Genomic DNA, 18934 nt, shown 5'->3' with positions numbered 1-18934 from the left:
GGATCTCCATATATGGGCATGAAAGGGAGAAGGACTGACAGATACAGAGATCTCCATGTATGGGCATAAAAGGGACACAGGTAGACAGCAGATACAGATATCTCCATTTATATGCACAAAAGGGACACAGCAGACGGTATAGCGGGTTAATATTTAGGCCTAGAATTATTGAATGCTTTAACCAGTGAAAAATAGCAGTTCTACAAGCTCACAGCGCGGCACCGAGTGCCACGCTGCAAGCTTGTAGATCTGCTATTTTGAAGAAAAGAATTGCTTCTGGGTGGTTCCTGGAACTAAATATTTTGTGATGGGCGTCCGTGGCCAAATAAATATCATTTTGGGGGTCCTTCACATGAAAAGGTTTGAGAACCACTGACATAGTAGTCTCTCGAGAACAGACTCACTGAGCTCCAGTTAAGCGAAAATGACCTTTTCTTTGACGATGGCTGGCCAGATTGCTGACGTAGAAACAGAGGTTTTTCAAAAAGTCTTAGAAGGATTCAAAAGACACTTATAGAATCGGGTCAAAATTCGAATGTTCACGGTTTTTCAAAAATAGCAGATCTACAAGCTTGCAGCGCGGCACTCGGTGCCACGCTGTGAGCTTGTATATCTGCTATGTTTCAATAGTTAAAGCATAAAATAATGATACACAATAATGTGTACCCGTTCTGAATGGGTTAAGCCCCCAACAACTACTCAGATCCGATATGGGTCGGATCGGCGGTGCGACGTGGGTGTGAGGACTCCAGATGTGAGGGCCCTCATATAGCAAAAATAGCTGATCTACAAGCTCACGGCTTGAGCGTGTACTATTTTCAATGTCTTTTTTTAAATGAATCGTAATCAAGACAAAAGTTTGAAATAATGGTGATATTGATAATGTATTTATATGGCCCAGCATCCCTAATGGGACTGTTGTTCTGTAAACATGTCAGAACCCTGCTGTGCTGTCCACAGGGTGTGGCCCATTTAAATGAACTCCTGCAGATGCATATACACTGACTGTAACCACTAAGCAGTGTACGCACAGACTTCAATATAATATGATTTGCCATTTCCCTCCTATGAATGTATAAAATGACCTTTGTCAGATCTTGCCTCTATGACAGACAGCGGCTCTCTGAGTCAAACCTTTTCCTACCAGTCTCCAACTAGTATGTGCCATTAAAAGTCATTTAGGTCATTTAGGCCAGTGACTCTCAAAGCGGGGTCTTGGGACCTCCAGCGGCCCTTGAGGGGGTTCCAGGGGGTCCCTGGTGAAATTATTGATCGCTAGGAACTCCACTTGTACACTCTGAGAGATAGGGGTCCTTCAAATTAAAAAGTTTGAAAATCACTGCTATAAAGCCACAAGACTTCTATTATGGGTGTCCTGGGCATATCTTTTCAAATGGGGGTCCGCGGGCAAAATGTATACATTTGGGGGTCCTTCACATGAAAAGGTTTGAGAATCCCTAATCTGGGCTGTTCACACTGGTAGCCCAAATCAGTTTTTTGGAGAAACAAACCAAATTGGCCTGCTGTCTGGACAAAACCTGTGCTTAAAGTAGCCTACATAGAAAAGTAAAGATAAATACAATGTATTTATGCAAAGAATGAGACATTACCGCCTTTAACCCTGCTTGCAAGAACATGAGGCTCTAAATGATAGTCTGTTCAAGTCTGTTGATGGTTTGCTCATAATGAGCTGTCTCTATTGTATGCGTGCGTGCGCGTGTTCGTGCGTGTGTGTGTGTGCATTAACTCAATGCAATGTTAATGAGAGTTTAAGCTAAGTTTTAACTTAATGTTGAAATCAAATCGATCATGCCTTGACATGCCCAGCTGTGCCAAAGCAGACTGTCTTTGACTTTCCATTTTGTTGTGTTGTGTGCTGTATATTGTGTAGCCTGAGAGAAACAAAAACAGGGACTTCTTTGCTGGAGTTGGGTTCTCTCCAACTGGGCAACAAGGCTGGGAACATGTGGGTGCACTTATAGGCCATGCTGCATGCCAGCATGCATTATGAAGAGCTACTCAAATGCATGCACTCACACAGACAGAGAACACGCATGCATGCGCACGCACGCACGCGCGCGCACACACACACACACACACACTTGCAGGCACTACATCCGTATTACTCTCTGTTTCTCTTGCAGGCATGGGCATGTACAATGATTAAAAGTAGAATTGTACTTCATGGCGATTGCGGCCTGCACTGAATAAAAAAAACTGATGCTGACCTTCAAAGCAGCCAAAGGTATGGCTCCTCCATACCCCCAAAACCTGATCAACCCTTACACCCCCACCCGTCCACTTAGATCAGCCAACACAGGGATGCTGACAGAACCTTCGCTAAAAACTAAAGGACAAAAATCCATTCGTCCAAGACAGTTTGCCCTCCTGGCCCCCAAGCTGTGGAATAAACTCCCTGTCGCACTTAGAACAACGGACTCACTCGCTAGCTTTCGCCGTGGACTGAAGACTCACCTTTTCAGACTCCACCTAAACCCATAGCACTACTGAATCACTCAATGACCATACATGAAGCTAGTTAGCATTTGTTTTGAGGTTTTTTAGAATCCTTTTTTCTTTACTGATTATATTGTTTTTGTAGATTGATATTCATATACATTTGTTTATTGTTGTTGATGCTCTGAAATATTATCTTGTTTATTATAGTGATGTATTATCTGGTTATTGTAAGTCGCTTTGGATTAAAAGCGTCTGCTAAATGCCTAAACTGTAAACGTAGTTGCTTTCCACCGCCACTGTGTACCATACCAGTGGTGTGTGTGTGAAAGGTAAAGTTTGTTCTCTTCAGTGCCCCTAATTCTGGCTGCACTGAATCATGGGGTTTGGACAGAAGGCTTGTGCTCCCCCTCAAGGGCTCCGAATCTGAAGGGCGAGAGATAATTTCACACATCATCAAACCGTAGTGTAAAAAGCGAACACGCACGCACACACACACACACACACACACACACACACACACACACACACACACACACACACACACACACACACACACACACACACACACACATGCTAAGACACCAAAAGTATGCAAAATGCAAAAATGCAAAATGTGAAAGTACATGTGTGTACTGTAGTGTACACATGTGGCTGGGGCATATAACCACACAGCCCGGCATCTCGGTCAGAAAAAAACAGAAGCTATGGTTATTTGGTGGTCTTCATGGCAAAACATACATTTTGGCCATTTGAAAATAACTAATCTACTGTACATTGTGAGCTTGTAGAACTGCTATTTTCAAAAGATTTTTATCCATTTGAAAACTTGTGAAATTGTACATTCTGCATAATGAGTACTTTTACTTTTGAGGTTTTTAATACTGTAAGTACATTTTGATACCAATACTTAATACCACACTGCAGTATTTAAAACTTTGCTACCTTAGTAAAAAAAAAATACTTTTTCCACCACTGTACACAACCCCCTGGGTACAGGTTGAAATACATAAGGCATAGGGCATTCACGAATAGTGATTTTTAGTGTTCAAATTATTCGACCTCAAAGTATTGGAATAGTCGAATATTCGATTAAGTAAGCAAGTAAAGAGGCAAACATTGTGAAAATAGCCGATCTGCTATTTTCACAATATTTATCTGTGGAACCGAGTCACATTAATACCTACAATTCCAAGTGCTCGTCAGGGTGGGGGTCCCCAGTTCAAATATGTTTATTTTGGCGGTCACGGCCTAAAAAGGTTTGAGAAGCCCTGGTATAGAGCATTAACAAATTCATCCACCAGGTGCATTTGGACTGGCCAAACTGTCAAATATTAAGTAAGCAAGAGGCAAACATTGTGAAAATAGCCGATCTGCTATTTTCACAATATTTATCTGTGGAACCGAGTCACATTAATACCTACAATTCCAAGTGCTCGTCAGGGTCGGGGTCCACAGTTCAAATATGTTTATTTTGGGGGTCACGGCCTAAAAAGGTTTGAGAAGCCCTGGTATAGAGCATTAACAAATTCATCCACCAGGTGCATTGCCATTGACAACTCATTCTTATGACTTCCTATCGAGCCAAGCTTTATAAACTTATTTCTTTTTTAAAGAGAAAAAAATAAAATAAAAAACGAATATTCGACTTTGGTGAACAACGTCGAATAGTGACTTTGATATTAGAATATTTGGTGAATGCCCTAGTACAGTACTGTATGGTGCAAAATGGAAAGAAAACCTTCTGCATGTCCTTAGGCTCACCTTGTTCTAAAAATATCTAATGGTTGCTGCATCTGATGGTCTCCCTTGGAGTTAAAGATGGCAAGGCCAAGGGAATCAAGACAGTCCATAAAATAGAATAAATCAACAGAAAAAAACACCAATGTGATCTATTCCAAGAATCAATGAAGTGGCTCTTGGTGATTTGGTTACCGAAGCGGAGTTTATGATCAGGGATTAAAATTACATTTGTTTTCTTGCGTGTCCTTTTTACAGCTCAATCTCAATCTGATGGCCGGAAGTATCTCTGAAGTGGACACTTCAAACGCAAACGATCTCTTCCTGAGATATCAGATAGGCGTTTAAGGTCGCGCTGTCATCGATCTGCTTTCCCACATGGAAGGAATAGGCTCTCTTAGACTGCATGTCTTAAAATGTTAACAGGGTTTGCCCAGTCACTCTCAATGTGAACACATTTGTCCAATCACTCTTAAATCTGCCTCTGCGATCATTTCCCATTCTCATGAGTGGCTATTTCTGGAGTCAATCAATTAGAACACATAATTGATTAAGAGGGGCTAGTGTGGCAGCGTTTCAAATCTTCACCTTCACGATATGCTTCTGCAGCATAAGGCACATTACTAGCTGTGTTCTCCGAATACATTACAACTCCCATTATTCCATCTGTTGTTTACTATAAATCGGACATTTGAATCAGGCCAGGCACCAGGGCTGACCAATATGTCAATATTATATCAATATCGTTATATAAGACTAGATATCATCTGGGCCTTTTCATATCATAATATTGTGATGGCATATACGTATCTTTACCTGGTTCACATAAACCCTATTTCATCATTTAAAAAAATGGTCAAAACATTTACAAAAATCACACCTAGTGGGAAGTGAGCGGTGCTATCTACCTAGTGTGACGTTTTTTTCCCCCCGGTTTTCGACCGGACAACAAACTTTGAGCTGTTTGTGCCAGGATGTTGGCCAGATATTGTAGCCGCGCTTCAGTTTACTTAAACCCGGACATTTTTTAACACGTTTTCCCATTGTTTTTTGACCGGACAAAGCCAGGAGCACTGTGTGTCCCATGTGTGTCCCCCACATCCATATATGGTCATTTCAGTCCAGAATGAACAGGTTTTATCTGTCCGTAAATGTGTGTCCCATGTGTGTCCCCCACGTCCATATATGGTCATTTCAGTCCAGAATGAACAGGTTTTATCTGTCCGTAAATGTGTGTCCCATATGTGTCCCCCACGTCCATAAATGGTCATTTCAGTCTAGAATGAACAGGTTTTATCTGTCCGTAAATGTGTGTCCCATGTGTGTCCCCCACATCCATATATGGTCATTTCAGTCCAGAATGAACAGGTTTTATCTGTCCGTAAATGTGTGTCCCATGTGTGTCCCCCACATCCATATATGGTCATTTCAGTCCAGAATGAACAGGTTTTATCTGTCCCGTACGCCCAGAATATGTGTGTAGTGTCCGTCCCGGTCTGATGATTGGATGATTAAAAATGTCCAATACTTTGAGGATTGGTCAAGCTTCACATGACAATTCGGCCCTCCAGATAAAATCATTCATTCATTCAGAATTCTGAATTCTGAAGCTCTAGAACACATACCGCTTCACTTCGAACCGAATGTATATACAGAGTTCATTGCTCTAGAACACATAGAATAAAAGTTCACCGCTTCACTTCAAACCGAGGTTAGATTTTTTTATCTTATGTTCACAATATTGATATTGAGGAATCTTACAATAAATGCGAGAAATCTCTGTGTGTGTGTGTGTGTGTGTGTGTGTGTGTGTGTGTGTGTGTGTGTGTATGTATGTATGTAATCCACGTATCTCGAGAACCGTTCGTCCCACCGGCTTCAGATTCGGCACACGCGTTCCCCGCCGCGGCGCGGAGAGCAGTGCCCGGCCTCGACCCGACCCAATACACGGTTTTCCGGAACCGGCACAAAACGTTCGGAATCTCTGTATGCGGAGCTGAGTGATTGTTGACATCAGGCTGTTCCAGAGGAACCGGCGCAAACGCTGACTCATTTTGACATCACTTCATAAAGGCTCTGACATCACGTACGCCACATGAGTCAACAAAAAATCTCTGTGAGTGTGTATGTACTGTATGTATGTATGTAATACCCGATTTTGTTGATGTTTGTTGATTTTGTTGATGTCTGACATCAGGGTTTTCCGGAAACCGGCATAAAAGGCTCTGACATCACGTACGCCACATGAGTCAACACAGACTTCGGCACGTGCGTTCCTCGCCGCAGCTGGTAGTGCAGTGCCCGGCCTCGACCCGACCCGACAACGCGGTTTTCCAGAACCGGCGTGAAAGGTTCGGAAGAGCTGATCTCCATATTTGGGCATAAAATGGACACAGGCAGACAGATACAGATATCTCCATATATGGGCATAAATGGACACAGGCAAATAGATGGTCAAAACGGACAACAGGTATCATGGGGTTTGCATTACACAGACTTATATGCGCGTTCCCGCCGCAGCAGGGATCTACAAGCCCACAATGCAACGCGAACGTCCCATCGCTACTCGGTTGGCAGTTGTAAAGTACCTGCCCAGGGGTGCGTAGTGTTGTTCCGACGTGTCATTAGTCCGACGGTGCTCAACCCTAACGCTAAACCTAACCCTAACTAGCCCTAACAGCACGTCGGCATAATGGGACATTGCTTTGGACTATGGAAATAACCCAGAGTCTATAAGGGTTCAAGTCCATCGCCGAGTGTCTATGAACAATATTCGCTCTTGTCAGCAGCAGGGGTGTCGCACCAAATTCTGGGCCCTGGGTACAAGGATTCACTTTGGCCAAAATATTACGTTCCGGGGGCCACCTATAGAAGCAAAAAATACATATATATTCAAAGATTTGCACACATTTTCACAACTTTAAAAAAGCGTGGCACTCGGTGCTGCGCTGTGAGCTTGTATATCTGCTATTTTTCAATAGCTAAAGTATAAAATAATTAAGGCCCCTCCACCTTGGGCCCTAGTAACTCAGTCCCACTTTTCCCCCTTTCTGACGCCCCTGATCAGCAGGAAGTGCTGGGGGGAGGGAGGGGTGCAGGAGCTGCATCCTTCGTGGCAATCGCAGGCGGGGCAGGTGAGTCAGTTTAGGATACAACAGCTGTGACAACACACAGAAATGTGTGTGGGGAGGGGACATATTGGCTATAGAGGAAAACAAATCCAATCTGAGAACTAAATGAACATTGAGCAATTTGTGATTGTGTCCCCACAGTCTTGGCAAAGATATGCCACTGTCAGGGACGTGCTGGCCATTGGGAAAAGCGGGACAACTCCCGAACGGCTGGTTCCTGGCCAGGCATTTGGAGATTCCATTCTCGTATCTCCAAGTTTCAAATTTGTAGATTTTTTGGCAAAGCAAAGCCCTGCTTCATCATACAAGGCTGTCACACAAAAGTAGTGAAAACAGCAGATCTACCGCGAGGCGGCTGTTTCCACCCGACAACGACGAAATATAACTCATGTAATTGGCCCACTGGCTTGTCACTTGTCATGATCTGAAATGGCAAATCTTTGAGTAGCAGCAGCGCTATCGAGAGAGATCTCTCTCTACAGCACGCAATGAGGGCCTCTCCAACTCTTTTTCCTGGGCTGAATCAGGGGCCCAGCACGTCCCTGGCCACTGTGATCGCACCTTGAGCAGGTGCCGTTGTGTTTTGATGACAGGTAACAACACTACAGATTGAAGAGAGGAGCAGGTACATGCAGGGGATGGTAGGCATCCTGGAAGACCGGCGTGCCAATGCTGTTGCAGGGAGGGAGGGAGTGGAGAGAGCTCTCTCTCTCCTCTATTAATTTCCAAATGTCTGTTGCTAAGAATAGACACAACCCCCCCCCCCCTTCTCCCTTCTCCCTTTCCCCTTCCCTATAGCAAACACACTGTCCCGTGTGCGTTACAGACTGCTGTACATCTCTACGCACATGCATCAGTCACTGTCAGTTGGGGTTGCGGTGTTGTACAGGTTGCAGTTGTACACACACACACACACACACACACACACACACGCACGCACACACACACACGCATGCACGCGCACACGCGCACACACACACACACACACACACACACACACACACACACACACACACACACACACACACACACACACACACACACACACACACACACACACACACAGAGAGAGAGAGAGAGAGAGAGAGAGAGAGAGCCTACACATCTGGCTATGACAGCCAGGCAAGCAGGTAGCCAAGCACTTGCTCAATCTTTGCGAAACCCACGGTGGAGGGGAGGATGATGATGTTACCTCATCCTCATCCTGCTATGCAGAGGCTGCCCGAATTTGTACGCATTATTTGATGTTGTTTCGGCTCCGTTACGTCTTTCAGAGAGTTCGGCATCACCATTTGGGCAGGGCTTTAGCCTGTGGCCCTTTAAAATAAACCAGCGGTCTCCTCCATACGTCTGGAAGTTGGACGAGCCGTGTGAGTGTGTGTGTGTGTGTGTGTGTGAGAGAGAGAGAGAGTGGGGGCTGCTGCGTGCGTCATGTGCTGCGGCTGTACTGGCCTGACGCGCGTCCCAGCGCGGCGCAGAATCGATCCCGTTCTCATTATAGTTCAAACTACACGCCGAAAGGCAACCATTTCACGTTCGTTCCTGTCATTTGATGTATAGGTACCGCTGGGCTGAGTTCCAAAGAAACAGCCCACCCCTTTATTTTCTCTCTCCATCCATCCATCCATCCATCCATCTCCTCCCCTAGGGGCCGCTGGACCGAAAGAGGGGAGGCCGACAGGACTAGGAGCGCATTTCTCGAAGGAGAGACACACAAAGGACGCGCACAGGACACCGGGCTTCACAGCGGGTGGAGAAAGGTAGCGTGTGCGGTGCGTTGCGGTGTGCGGGGCGGGGATGCTGAGAGACTGTGGCGGCGCTGCCCTGCAATAACTATAACCGGAGGATAGGAAAACCATGGGAGCATGTGAGACGGTGGGGAAGCGGCCGTCAGCCCCGGGTCTTTGACGATGCCGCCCGTGTGTCCCTTCCTCCTCGGCTCCTTGTCGACCACGTACGGATGGATGGCCGCGCAGGTGACGGAGAGATGATGGTTGTAACGAGAAGGATGCCATTGAATTCGTCCGAGAGGAAAAAATAATCCACATATTAATTCAGCGTTCGATTGCACTGACATCGACATTTGAAAGGGGACGAAATATTTTTTTTCCTTCTCATTTTTCTCTCCTTTTTTTTGTAACTGAGGATATGCTCTCTGAAATCAGGCTTATCAACAAATGTCACATTTTTCAGGCTGCCGAGGCGCCCGATTGTCAGTGCGCGCTTGTAAATCGACTGTGAGGTGGTTGGAGCCACATCATAGACACTCACACACACCAAACATTGCGGATGTTTGGGAAATAAATAAATAATAGCTTTGCCCCCCGTTTTCTCTACCTTTCAGTAGAAACGCGAATCTAGGACCAACATGCCAAGTTGAGAGTGGTGTAGGCCTAATAGGTAGGCTATTCATTTTATTATTTTAAATTTGATCTTCAAGTGTTTTGTCCATTTGGGCCTATTTGTTGCTAAGTGGGTTTAATTTCTATTAGCAGCTGTCATCAGTTAAAATAATCTAATTGAGTCATCACCAAACAAACGCACGACTGTCGTGCGCTCACGGGCCAAGCTATGGAGGACATGAAACATTTATAGGCTACCAACTCTTTCTGGAATTTCCCCAGATTTCATGTAGGGGCGGTTGCTCTTTTATATAATGGACATAAGAGGAACGGAATAAAAGGCCACAGTAACACCAAACCAACCGATCCTCATTTTCTCTTACAGCCGCATTTGGCTGCTGTATAAACGGAGAGCGAAACGACACTGCACTTGGGCGTCCCCGTCTTCTCGGGCCGAGGAGGACCGCATCATTACTATCGCTCTCCCGACGCCCGGCGCAGGTGTGCAGCAAGCAGACGGCCTACAAGTGCAAGACCATAACCGTTGTTCACATTGAGCAGTCCTGAGCCGGATGGGATGTAATGTTGTGTGGCTGTGTTGCTGAGCATCCGTCTCCTTCTCCGCTGCGTTGTGAAGATTGGCATCCTGTGTCCAGAGAATGGCGCGGTTCGACGAGGCACCGGCCAGGTATGGCGGAGGGCCCGGCGGGCACGGCGGCCCCGGCGGCCGAGGTGGCGGCAGGCCAGGAGGGCCTCACGGACACGGCGGCCACGGCATGCACCATGGCCACGGAGGACACGGCCACGGACCTCCAGGTGGGCCCGGGGGCCAGAGAGTGTACAAGCAGTCCATGGCGCAGAGAGCCCGGACCATGGCCCTCTACAACCCCATCCCGGTGCGCCAGAACTGCCTCACGGTCAACCGCTCGCTGTTCATCTTCAGCGAGGATAACTTCGTGAGAAAATACGCCAAAAAGATCACCGAATGGCCATATCCTTTACTTGTCATTGCTTTACAGTGCTACAGCATTCAGCAGCCAAGAACAGGTAGGCTACTGTAACTGTACAGGCACCTCTTTAAATGAATGTATCATCCTCATTAGTGTGGTTGCCCAGAGGGCAACACATTATAGTTCTAGTGTAGCTTTGTTTTTATTGGAGCGGTGAAAGCGCTCCCAATAGACAGGTATGTCCGTGGGTATGTGGGTGGGTGGGTGGCTGGCTGGGTGGCCGTGTCCGTAGCCTGGCAATACCTTGAGTGGCCACACACAACACACTAGTTAAAGGAGGGGCGCTGTTTTGTGCAGGCCAGGCACACTCACCACTCACTCACACACGCACGCAACACACACACACACACACACACACACACACACACACACATAGCTGCTCAGATTCACCGCTCCACTTCGAACCGAGGTTTGATTTTTCGTAAACAATCCAGACTATAAACAGTAGGTCCATTGAGTTCAATGGGGGAGTGGTGCTAGCCCAACGATTGGTCGAGCTTCACATGACACTTTGGCTATCCTGACAATATACAGGCAACCACACTCATACTTTCACATAATTGCATTCTTTCTAGTCTTTACTTGCCCCAGCAGAGTGCGCAAGTATACTTGTGTTGGGTGTTGTCTGTTTCAGGCTGTCAGTCTTTGTCTGTACAAAGGCAGGGCCTTTAGCCAATGAGGGAGCAGCGTTCTCGGTGACGACACCACCAACAAGTGGACCTGATAAGGCGATATGACGCAAGGCGCAAGTTGGCACCTCGACAGAGTGTCAACTTGCCCACCCATATACATACTGACAGCACAAATCACAGTTCTTGCGCGTTCTGCTGGGGCACAAGTAGGCCTAGGCCAAGGACAAGTGCACAAGGTGCAAGTTGGCACCTCGAAGGAGCGCAGTCTAGAGTGCGCAAGTACTGCGTTCGGTGCTGTCTGTTTCCGGACGACTGTACAGTACAGCCAATGAGGGAGCAGCATACTCGGTGACGTCAAGTGTCGTCACATACCCACATACCCAACACCGATCGCAGCGCGCTCTGCTGGCGCGCAAGTAGGCCATATATGGCCACTAGTGCACAAGGAGCAACTCTGCACCTTGACAGAGTGCAGTCTAGTTATGATTGCATTGTTTTTAGAAGGTCTAGGAGGAACAGTAGACCAGATAGGCCTTGAGCAGGCCTCAGTAGGTGGGCTACCTAGGCCTATAGTAGGTCTAATTTGTAGTTTAGTCCATGCTACAGAGGAAGCACAGGTGATGTTATTTAGAGCGACACGTTAATGAATGAGCAATGCCCAATTACCACCAGAGGCCCATGAACCAGACCCCATTATGAGGCTGTTTATCACTGTCGTTCACACTTGTTAGGCGGCTGTAATTTGCTGACTCGTTTTTGTGCGACCTGTCCATTACATTACATGTTTCAGAGAGAGAGAGAGAGAGAGAGAGAGAGAGAGAGAGAGAGAGAGAGAGAGAGAGAATGTGTGTGGATATGGGGGGGGGGGGGGGTCTGGTTGCTGATGTCAGCATGTTCAGTGTATTATGCCCTATGCCTCACGCAGGGAGAGAAGACGGGGAGGAGGTGGGTGGGGAGAGAATAGGAGAGGAGTGAATAGCCACCATCTCTGTGTGTCCCTTCACTGGAGGACATATAGACACCTGCATCATGCTGATAGGGGAGTGTGTGTGTGTGTGCGCGCCTGCGCACGTGTGTGTGTGTGTGTGTGTGTGTGTGTGTGTGTGTGTGTGTGTGTGTGTGTGCGCTTGCGTGCGTGTGTGAGAGAGAGAGAGAGAGATGGTGTGTGTTTTGCTCGTTGCTATTATTTTGATGTTTTGCAGACTGGAGGTGAATCCTTTGTACATATTACCTAATTACTATGGATGCACATATGACTGATATGATATGATATGAATGGATGTCCATGAGATCACAATTTGTGTGTGTGTGTGTGTGTGTGTGTGTGTGTGTGTGTGTGTGTGTGCGTGTGCGCGTGCGCGTGCGTACGTGTGTGCTTATGTGTTCATAAAAGTGCATTCAAGGATACAGGTGTAGCTTCTTGTGTGTGTTTGTGTGTGTGTCTATGGGATGAGTGCTACAAACACGATTTGTGGAAATGCTTCAAATCGTAGAATGCAACCACAATTTCATCCCCCAGGTTTGAGCACATTGCACCATTTTGGGGAATGGGAGAGTGCTTGCACCGTTATCCACTATAAGGGGTGTGTGTGTGTGTGTGTGTGTGTGTGTGTGTGTGTGTGTGTGTGTGTGTGTGTGTGTGTGTGTGTGTGTGTGTGTGTGTGTGTGTGTGTGTGTGTGTGTGCGTGCGTGTGTTTGTGTGTGCGTGTGGTGAGGGGGGTAGGCGGTGCTAACGAAGACAGGATCAGAAATCAGGATAATGATTACATTGATCCATTCTGATGCTTGAACGGTGACATAACTGTACAAACTAATTGGGTTGCTCTGGTGAAAGGCAGGAGTACTTATTGTACTTCACCATCACATCTATTCAGTATCTCAGACAGGGAGGAAGGAGAAGAGAGACTGAAAGAGATTACATTGCAAAATCCGAGTCTCAGTTTAAACCTGAGAGTGTAAAAATAGACTGTGGTCCCATTTCTCTCTGGTTACAAATTCAAACTCAGGATTTGCGGTGAATACTTTTGTGATGTTGATTTCAGCAACGCTACTGTGCGTGTGATTGATACATATGTACATCTACGCTCATTTGCACATGCCGACTAACTGCAAAAAAGGCACCTTGGTGGTACTGTACACGAGGTATGCGCTTGACATCATCATCATACCTGGAAGTTATGCAGGTACGGCTACGGCGTGGCAAAATACTACTTTCTGGCCTTGACAGCCCATACATCCAAACAGAAAAGTCCTGTCTGATTGCATTGAACAACGTTAAACGACATTGAACTCACTTTGCCACTCGATTTGCCATTCACTTTATGCACGCACATACCTTCTATTATGATTCAAGCATGTGTGACTTGTGCAGGTGTGTTAAGGTATATTGCAAAGGGCCTCCAATGTTCTGTAAAAAATGAAATAGCTGATCTACAAGCTCGCTGTGAGCTTGTACACCTGCTATTTTCACTGAATGTTTGCCATTGTGGTTCAACATGCATGCAAACATACATAGTAAGAGGCCATGCATATTACACAATGTTCAGCTGAGAACCCTTTCCAGATCAGACTGCAGAATCACTGTTAAAGGTTCAGGGCTTTGAAGGCAACATGTACAGTAACATTCACACAATCTTGGAGATGATTTGTGGTCTGCTAGAAACACAATGGCTGTTCTGTGATACATGGTCGTTTGGAAGCGATTCATCATCATCTCTTTTTCAGAAACTGTCCAAATACCTTCACCTCCCTATAACCTTCTCTTGTACTTTTGATTGTGCCCCCCCCCCCATTCCCCCATTTTCGACCTTCCACTCCTCTACTCCATACCTTCCACTCTCTCACCCATACCTGTATCTCTTTCTCCTTCACATGGTTCACTGGTTCATCTCTCAGTCTCTCATTTGTCTTTGACATCTCTGATATGCAATTGTCACAATGTGTGTTTTCTGGGTGTTATTCAATCCCCAAAACAACATGGGCCCTATCTTGCATGCCCCGTTACCCCTTATGTCTAAACTTTTTTGGCATTCTTTGCTATTTAAAAGAAACATTCTACAATAGTTCAAATTGTCGATCCACATCCTGTCAATCTAGATCGACTATTTTTAAATGTTTTTCAAATTAGTAAAAAAAAAAAAAGCCAAAAAGATTAGGCAGGGTAAGGCCGCGTGCAAGATAGGCCCCCATACTGTATATCCTGGTCCCTAGTTGGTAATTTGGACTCGTTTTTAAATAGATGTTTTCTCATATTGCACCCTATCATGGGACAAATGTCAAGTAACCAAATTGACGGTAGACTCACAGACTTGGTTTCATTCCATAAGGCTATTGTGATTTTCAATTGGAACAGTGATATATTATCTGAAATACAGTATACTGTACATTACACCTTTAAAATGTTAACATTTGCAAGCAGAGGACTTAAGAATTGATATCTTCTGGCACCTAATTTTTGGGAAATAGTCACATAGTCACAAAAGTCACATTTCACCAATTAATGTTTAATTGTCCGTCAACTAGATTAGGCCCTAAATTGCCTATGCGCTAAACCATGAGTCAGACTAGCGAGCCTTCCCTCTGCCCGGCTGCGTCGGTGTAGTAATGCCAGGGATTCACCTATCAATCATAAGGTCATTCCAGGTAACTCCGGAGCTCACTGCACCAAAGCGGAAGCGACTGCCTCAGTATTTCTAGTGTCTTGCCGTTTATGGCTGGGTTCTCACTGCCGTCAGCCCGTCACCAAACCAAACCAAACCTAAAGTTGAGCTATACTGTGCTGTGCTGTGCTGTGCTGGGCTGTGCTGTGCTGTGCTGTGCTGTGCTGTGCTAGCCCAGTCACACATTTTTGACATCTTCTGGAGCTGTGCATTGTGAAAAAGGACACCCTGTGAGCTTTTATATCGGCTCCATATCTGGATCCGAATGATGGCTGACACAAAGGTGCCTCTCATTGTAGAATAATAATGTTAATAACACAGGAACGCATGTTACAATACTGTTGGTCTATGCTTCAGTGAAACAGTGGTTTGATTCATGAGATTCCTCGGGCAGGGGCCATTTTGTTAGATTCATTTGTGTTGTTGATTCAGTGGATTTGTGGTTTAATTGATTGATGTTTTAGCAGACAGGGATTCAGATAACTGCAGGATTCAGCAGATTTATGGTTCTCAGTGGATTTACTATTTAGTGGATTTACGACCCACTGCCGGATTTAGCTGTGAACCCTCCCTGGACCCATGGGAGTGATGTATAAATGACTATTCTATCACGTTCTGTACTGACACTGTTATCAGTGTCAGTACAGTATCAACGCTGAGAGTTTGCAAAGGTAACCAAATGGACCTGTAAGGGTGTACACTCTTTACGATTGGAAAAATAATACTGATGATTTTACTGTTACACAGATATAGCGGTTTAATTAGACAGTAGACACAGGCGGCATAGCTCAGGGGTAGAGAAACCGACATTAGAGCACGAAGGGTTACCGAAAGGTTTCCAGTTCGAATCCAGGCTCCCCCTGAGTTAATGTCGAAGAGTCCTTGAGCAAGACTCTGAACCCCTAGTTGCTCCCGGTGAGCAGGAGTGTGCCTTGCATGGTTTCCTCTGCCATCGGTGTATGAATGTGTGTGTGAATGGGTGAATGTAATGCACAATCTATGTAAAGCGCCTTGGATAAAAGCGCTATATAAATGCACCATTTACACACAGCGCTGCAAAAAGTCAAACCCGTAACCATGCTATTACCTCACATAAACATGAATATTTGAGAATAGACCCTTTTCCCAGCAGACATAAACACAGATGAAGGTAATAACATTAATTATCCCCACCAAACTGACGACATGGCCGGAGACCATGTTTTCGCTCATGTCTATGTTTGTCTGTCTGCAGTTAATCTTGCAAGGCACTGCACCACTGGCATCACATTTCTTGTGCACACTGTCTGCTAGTAGGCCAGATAACTCAATCCCGAAAATATCGGCATTCGGCATGTGGTTGCGTTGATGGTGTATAAATGATATAAGGCATCAATCAGTAATGGCCTCATACAGGACATACATTATGTCATACAGCTCGTCAGTCCGTTTAGAAGTACATAATAATATATATAACATTTCACAAAATGTGAAAGTATAAAATAGAACCACATTGATTAAAACCAGGAAAAGACAAACTGATATTGATTTAGTATCGACATATAGCCCCTAGCTTTTGGCGCAGGTCAGTGCTTTGGTGCTTATTTCAGTTGCACTAGACCCTTATCCCTGTGTTTATCCACTCCCGGAATGGAGGTTATTCAGGGTAACATTGAAATGCATTGGCAGTCTAGACCAAATGCTCGTAAATCACTTTAATACGCGCACGCACGCACGCACGCACGCACGCACGCACGCACGCACGCACGCACACACACACACACACACACACATTCTGATATACTCCGCACAGTTTAGGGCACAACACCTTTCATCAGTTAAACATGTATCTATAACCACAGACAGACTAAACCACGTTCACTTTCACTTAACAATCGATTGTCGTCAGATATTTTCACTACTTATGCGCAATACGACAGAAGTAGGGCATTGGTTTTTACGTATAAGAACAAAATAGTTGAAATATGGAGATACAAGGTCTCCGCCCAGAAGTGAGCATATCGTCGTTGTCGTCAGGTGGAAACCCTCTATGTCCAAAACCGTTTTATTTATCATTTTAAAACAGCCGATCTACAAACACACAAACGCCTCGCACCGCAAGGCGTTGTGTGCTTGTTGATCTGCTATTTTCACTACTTCTCTGCAACAGTGTCATATGACGAGGCAGGGCTTTAATTCGCGGAAAAGAAGCGCGCAAATTTGAAACTTGGAGATTCGAGGTTTCTTTTCCGGATATAGTGAGCATAATTCTGGTGCAGTCATTAGTTAATGTTAGCAGACTGTTCGGTCAGCATGGACTGACATAGTGTGTCTCAATGACAGTTTGGGAGAACAGGATGGGATGTGTTGGGGGAGGGGGGAGGGGGGGGGGGGTCAGAACTAAAATGGATGCCTCTGTATGTCCTGTGTGACCTCAGTGATGTGATCCCCCCCCCCCCCCCCCCACCCCCCCGATCGACTGTCCAGCTGACCTTTTGACCTTAAATCTCTCCGTGACCCTCCCCTGCCAAACCCAGTATCTGGTGTCATACGCTGCAGTTACTGTAAATCTTAGACCCATTGTGTGTGTGTGTGTGTGGGGGGGGGGGGGGGCTGTGTGTTTCGTGTCAGTGCGTGTGTCTGTGCTCCTCCTGCATGGCTGTCTTAAGTGCATTTCCGTGTATTCGGTTGTTTTGGCACACGCGTACATTGCATGTCATTTGACGACCCGCGTTAATGCAAACACCAACGGCGACTCGCACATTTTCGAAACACACGCAGGCTTGAAGACACAAGCACGCGCGTGCGTGCGTGCGCAAACACACACACACACACACACACACACACACACACACACACACACACACACACACACACTGACAGAAACACACACCATACGGTGTTGCCTGCGTCATCACGGCCCATTATGGCGTTTCTTTCCCAAGGTTGTAAATTGAGAGGAAGTCGATACGAGTTCTAGCTATCTATAGTCACATTGAGCTCTTTATGAAACATTATACTGGGATGATGTGTGTGTGTGTGTGTGTGTGTGTGTGTGTGTGTGTGTGTGTGTGTGTGTGTGTGTGTGTGTGTGTGTGTGTGTGCGTCCGTTTTGTTTATGCGCTTTTCAGTTCATTCATCAAGTTCAACATACTGCATCTACAGTACAGAAAAGTTTTGTGATTGAAAGTTTGTGTGTGTGTGTGTGTGTGTGTGTGTGTGTGTGTGTGTGTGTGTGTGTGTGTGTGTGTGTGTGTGTGTGTGTATGTGTGTGTGTGTGTGTGTGTGTGTGTGTGTGTGTGTGTGTGTGTGTGGTAGGCTGGTAGCAGTAGCCCCAGTCCACTGGCTCCATATCCACTATTATATTGTCACTGTCAGGCAGAAAGTATAGCCCTGCTTGATCATACAAGGCATACTTTCTTGTGACTCGTTCTTATGAACGAATCACTCATGAACGACACAACGCTAGAACGAAAGAGATTGAGAGGGTTTTGATACAAAGTCATTGTAGCACACCACTGTGTGTGTGTGTGTGTGTGTGTGTGTGTGTGTGTGTGTGTGTGTGTGTGTGTGTGTGTGTGTGTGTGTGTGTGTGTGTGTGTGTGTGTGTGTGCGTGCGTGCGTGCGTGTGTGTGTGTGTGTGTCCTTGCTGCAGCAGCTGCCTGGCTCTGAGTGTTCTTCTCTCCACCACTTTATATTCTACGGTTACAATGATGAGAAAAATGTTATACTGTCCCCCCTGCCACGAATCAAATACATCAATATAGTTATAGTTCCATCCATCCATCATGTATTTGATATTTTAATCATGTAACCAGTTATTATTTTTCTCTTCAAAGAGATTACCAGTCACTTCATTTATATCAATCACAAGAAAACATCCATGCTTATAATTAAATATAATGACCGTTTATTATCTTGCTGAATCATGCTCAGTACACCAGTTTTTAAGAGAACTGCAAAATGACAACAGACCAGTAAAGT

At 45.6% G+C, this 18934-nt stretch overlaps 1 protein-coding gene across 1 annotated transcript in view; it reads left to right on the top strand.

Annotated features, from left to right (window-relative positions):
- Nucleotides 1-10329: 10329 nt before the first annotated feature.
- The window catches only part of LOC308282793 (voltage-dependent P/Q-type calcium channel subunit alpha-1A-like), a gene marked incomplete at both ends in the record, with an annotated part of 187656 nt that continues 179051 nt past the window's right edge, over nt 10330-18934 (top strand). Inside the window, one exon of the mRNA XM_080723180.1 lies at nt 10330-10674. Within this exon, the coding sequence (XP_080579306.1) occupies nt 10330-10674 (345 nt within the window). The remainder of the gene's footprint in view (nt 10675-18934) is intronic.

The sequence above is a fragment of the Nannobrachium achirus genome (genome assembly GCF_963921795.1).
Source record: "Nannobrachium achirus genome assembly, chromosome: 4".
Lineage (NCBI taxonomy): Eukaryota > Metazoa > Chordata > Actinopteri > Myctophiformes > Myctophidae > Nannobrachium > Nannobrachium achirus.
Note: the sequence above shows the minus strand (reverse complement) of the source record. Positions and strands in the feature narration are given on the sequence as shown.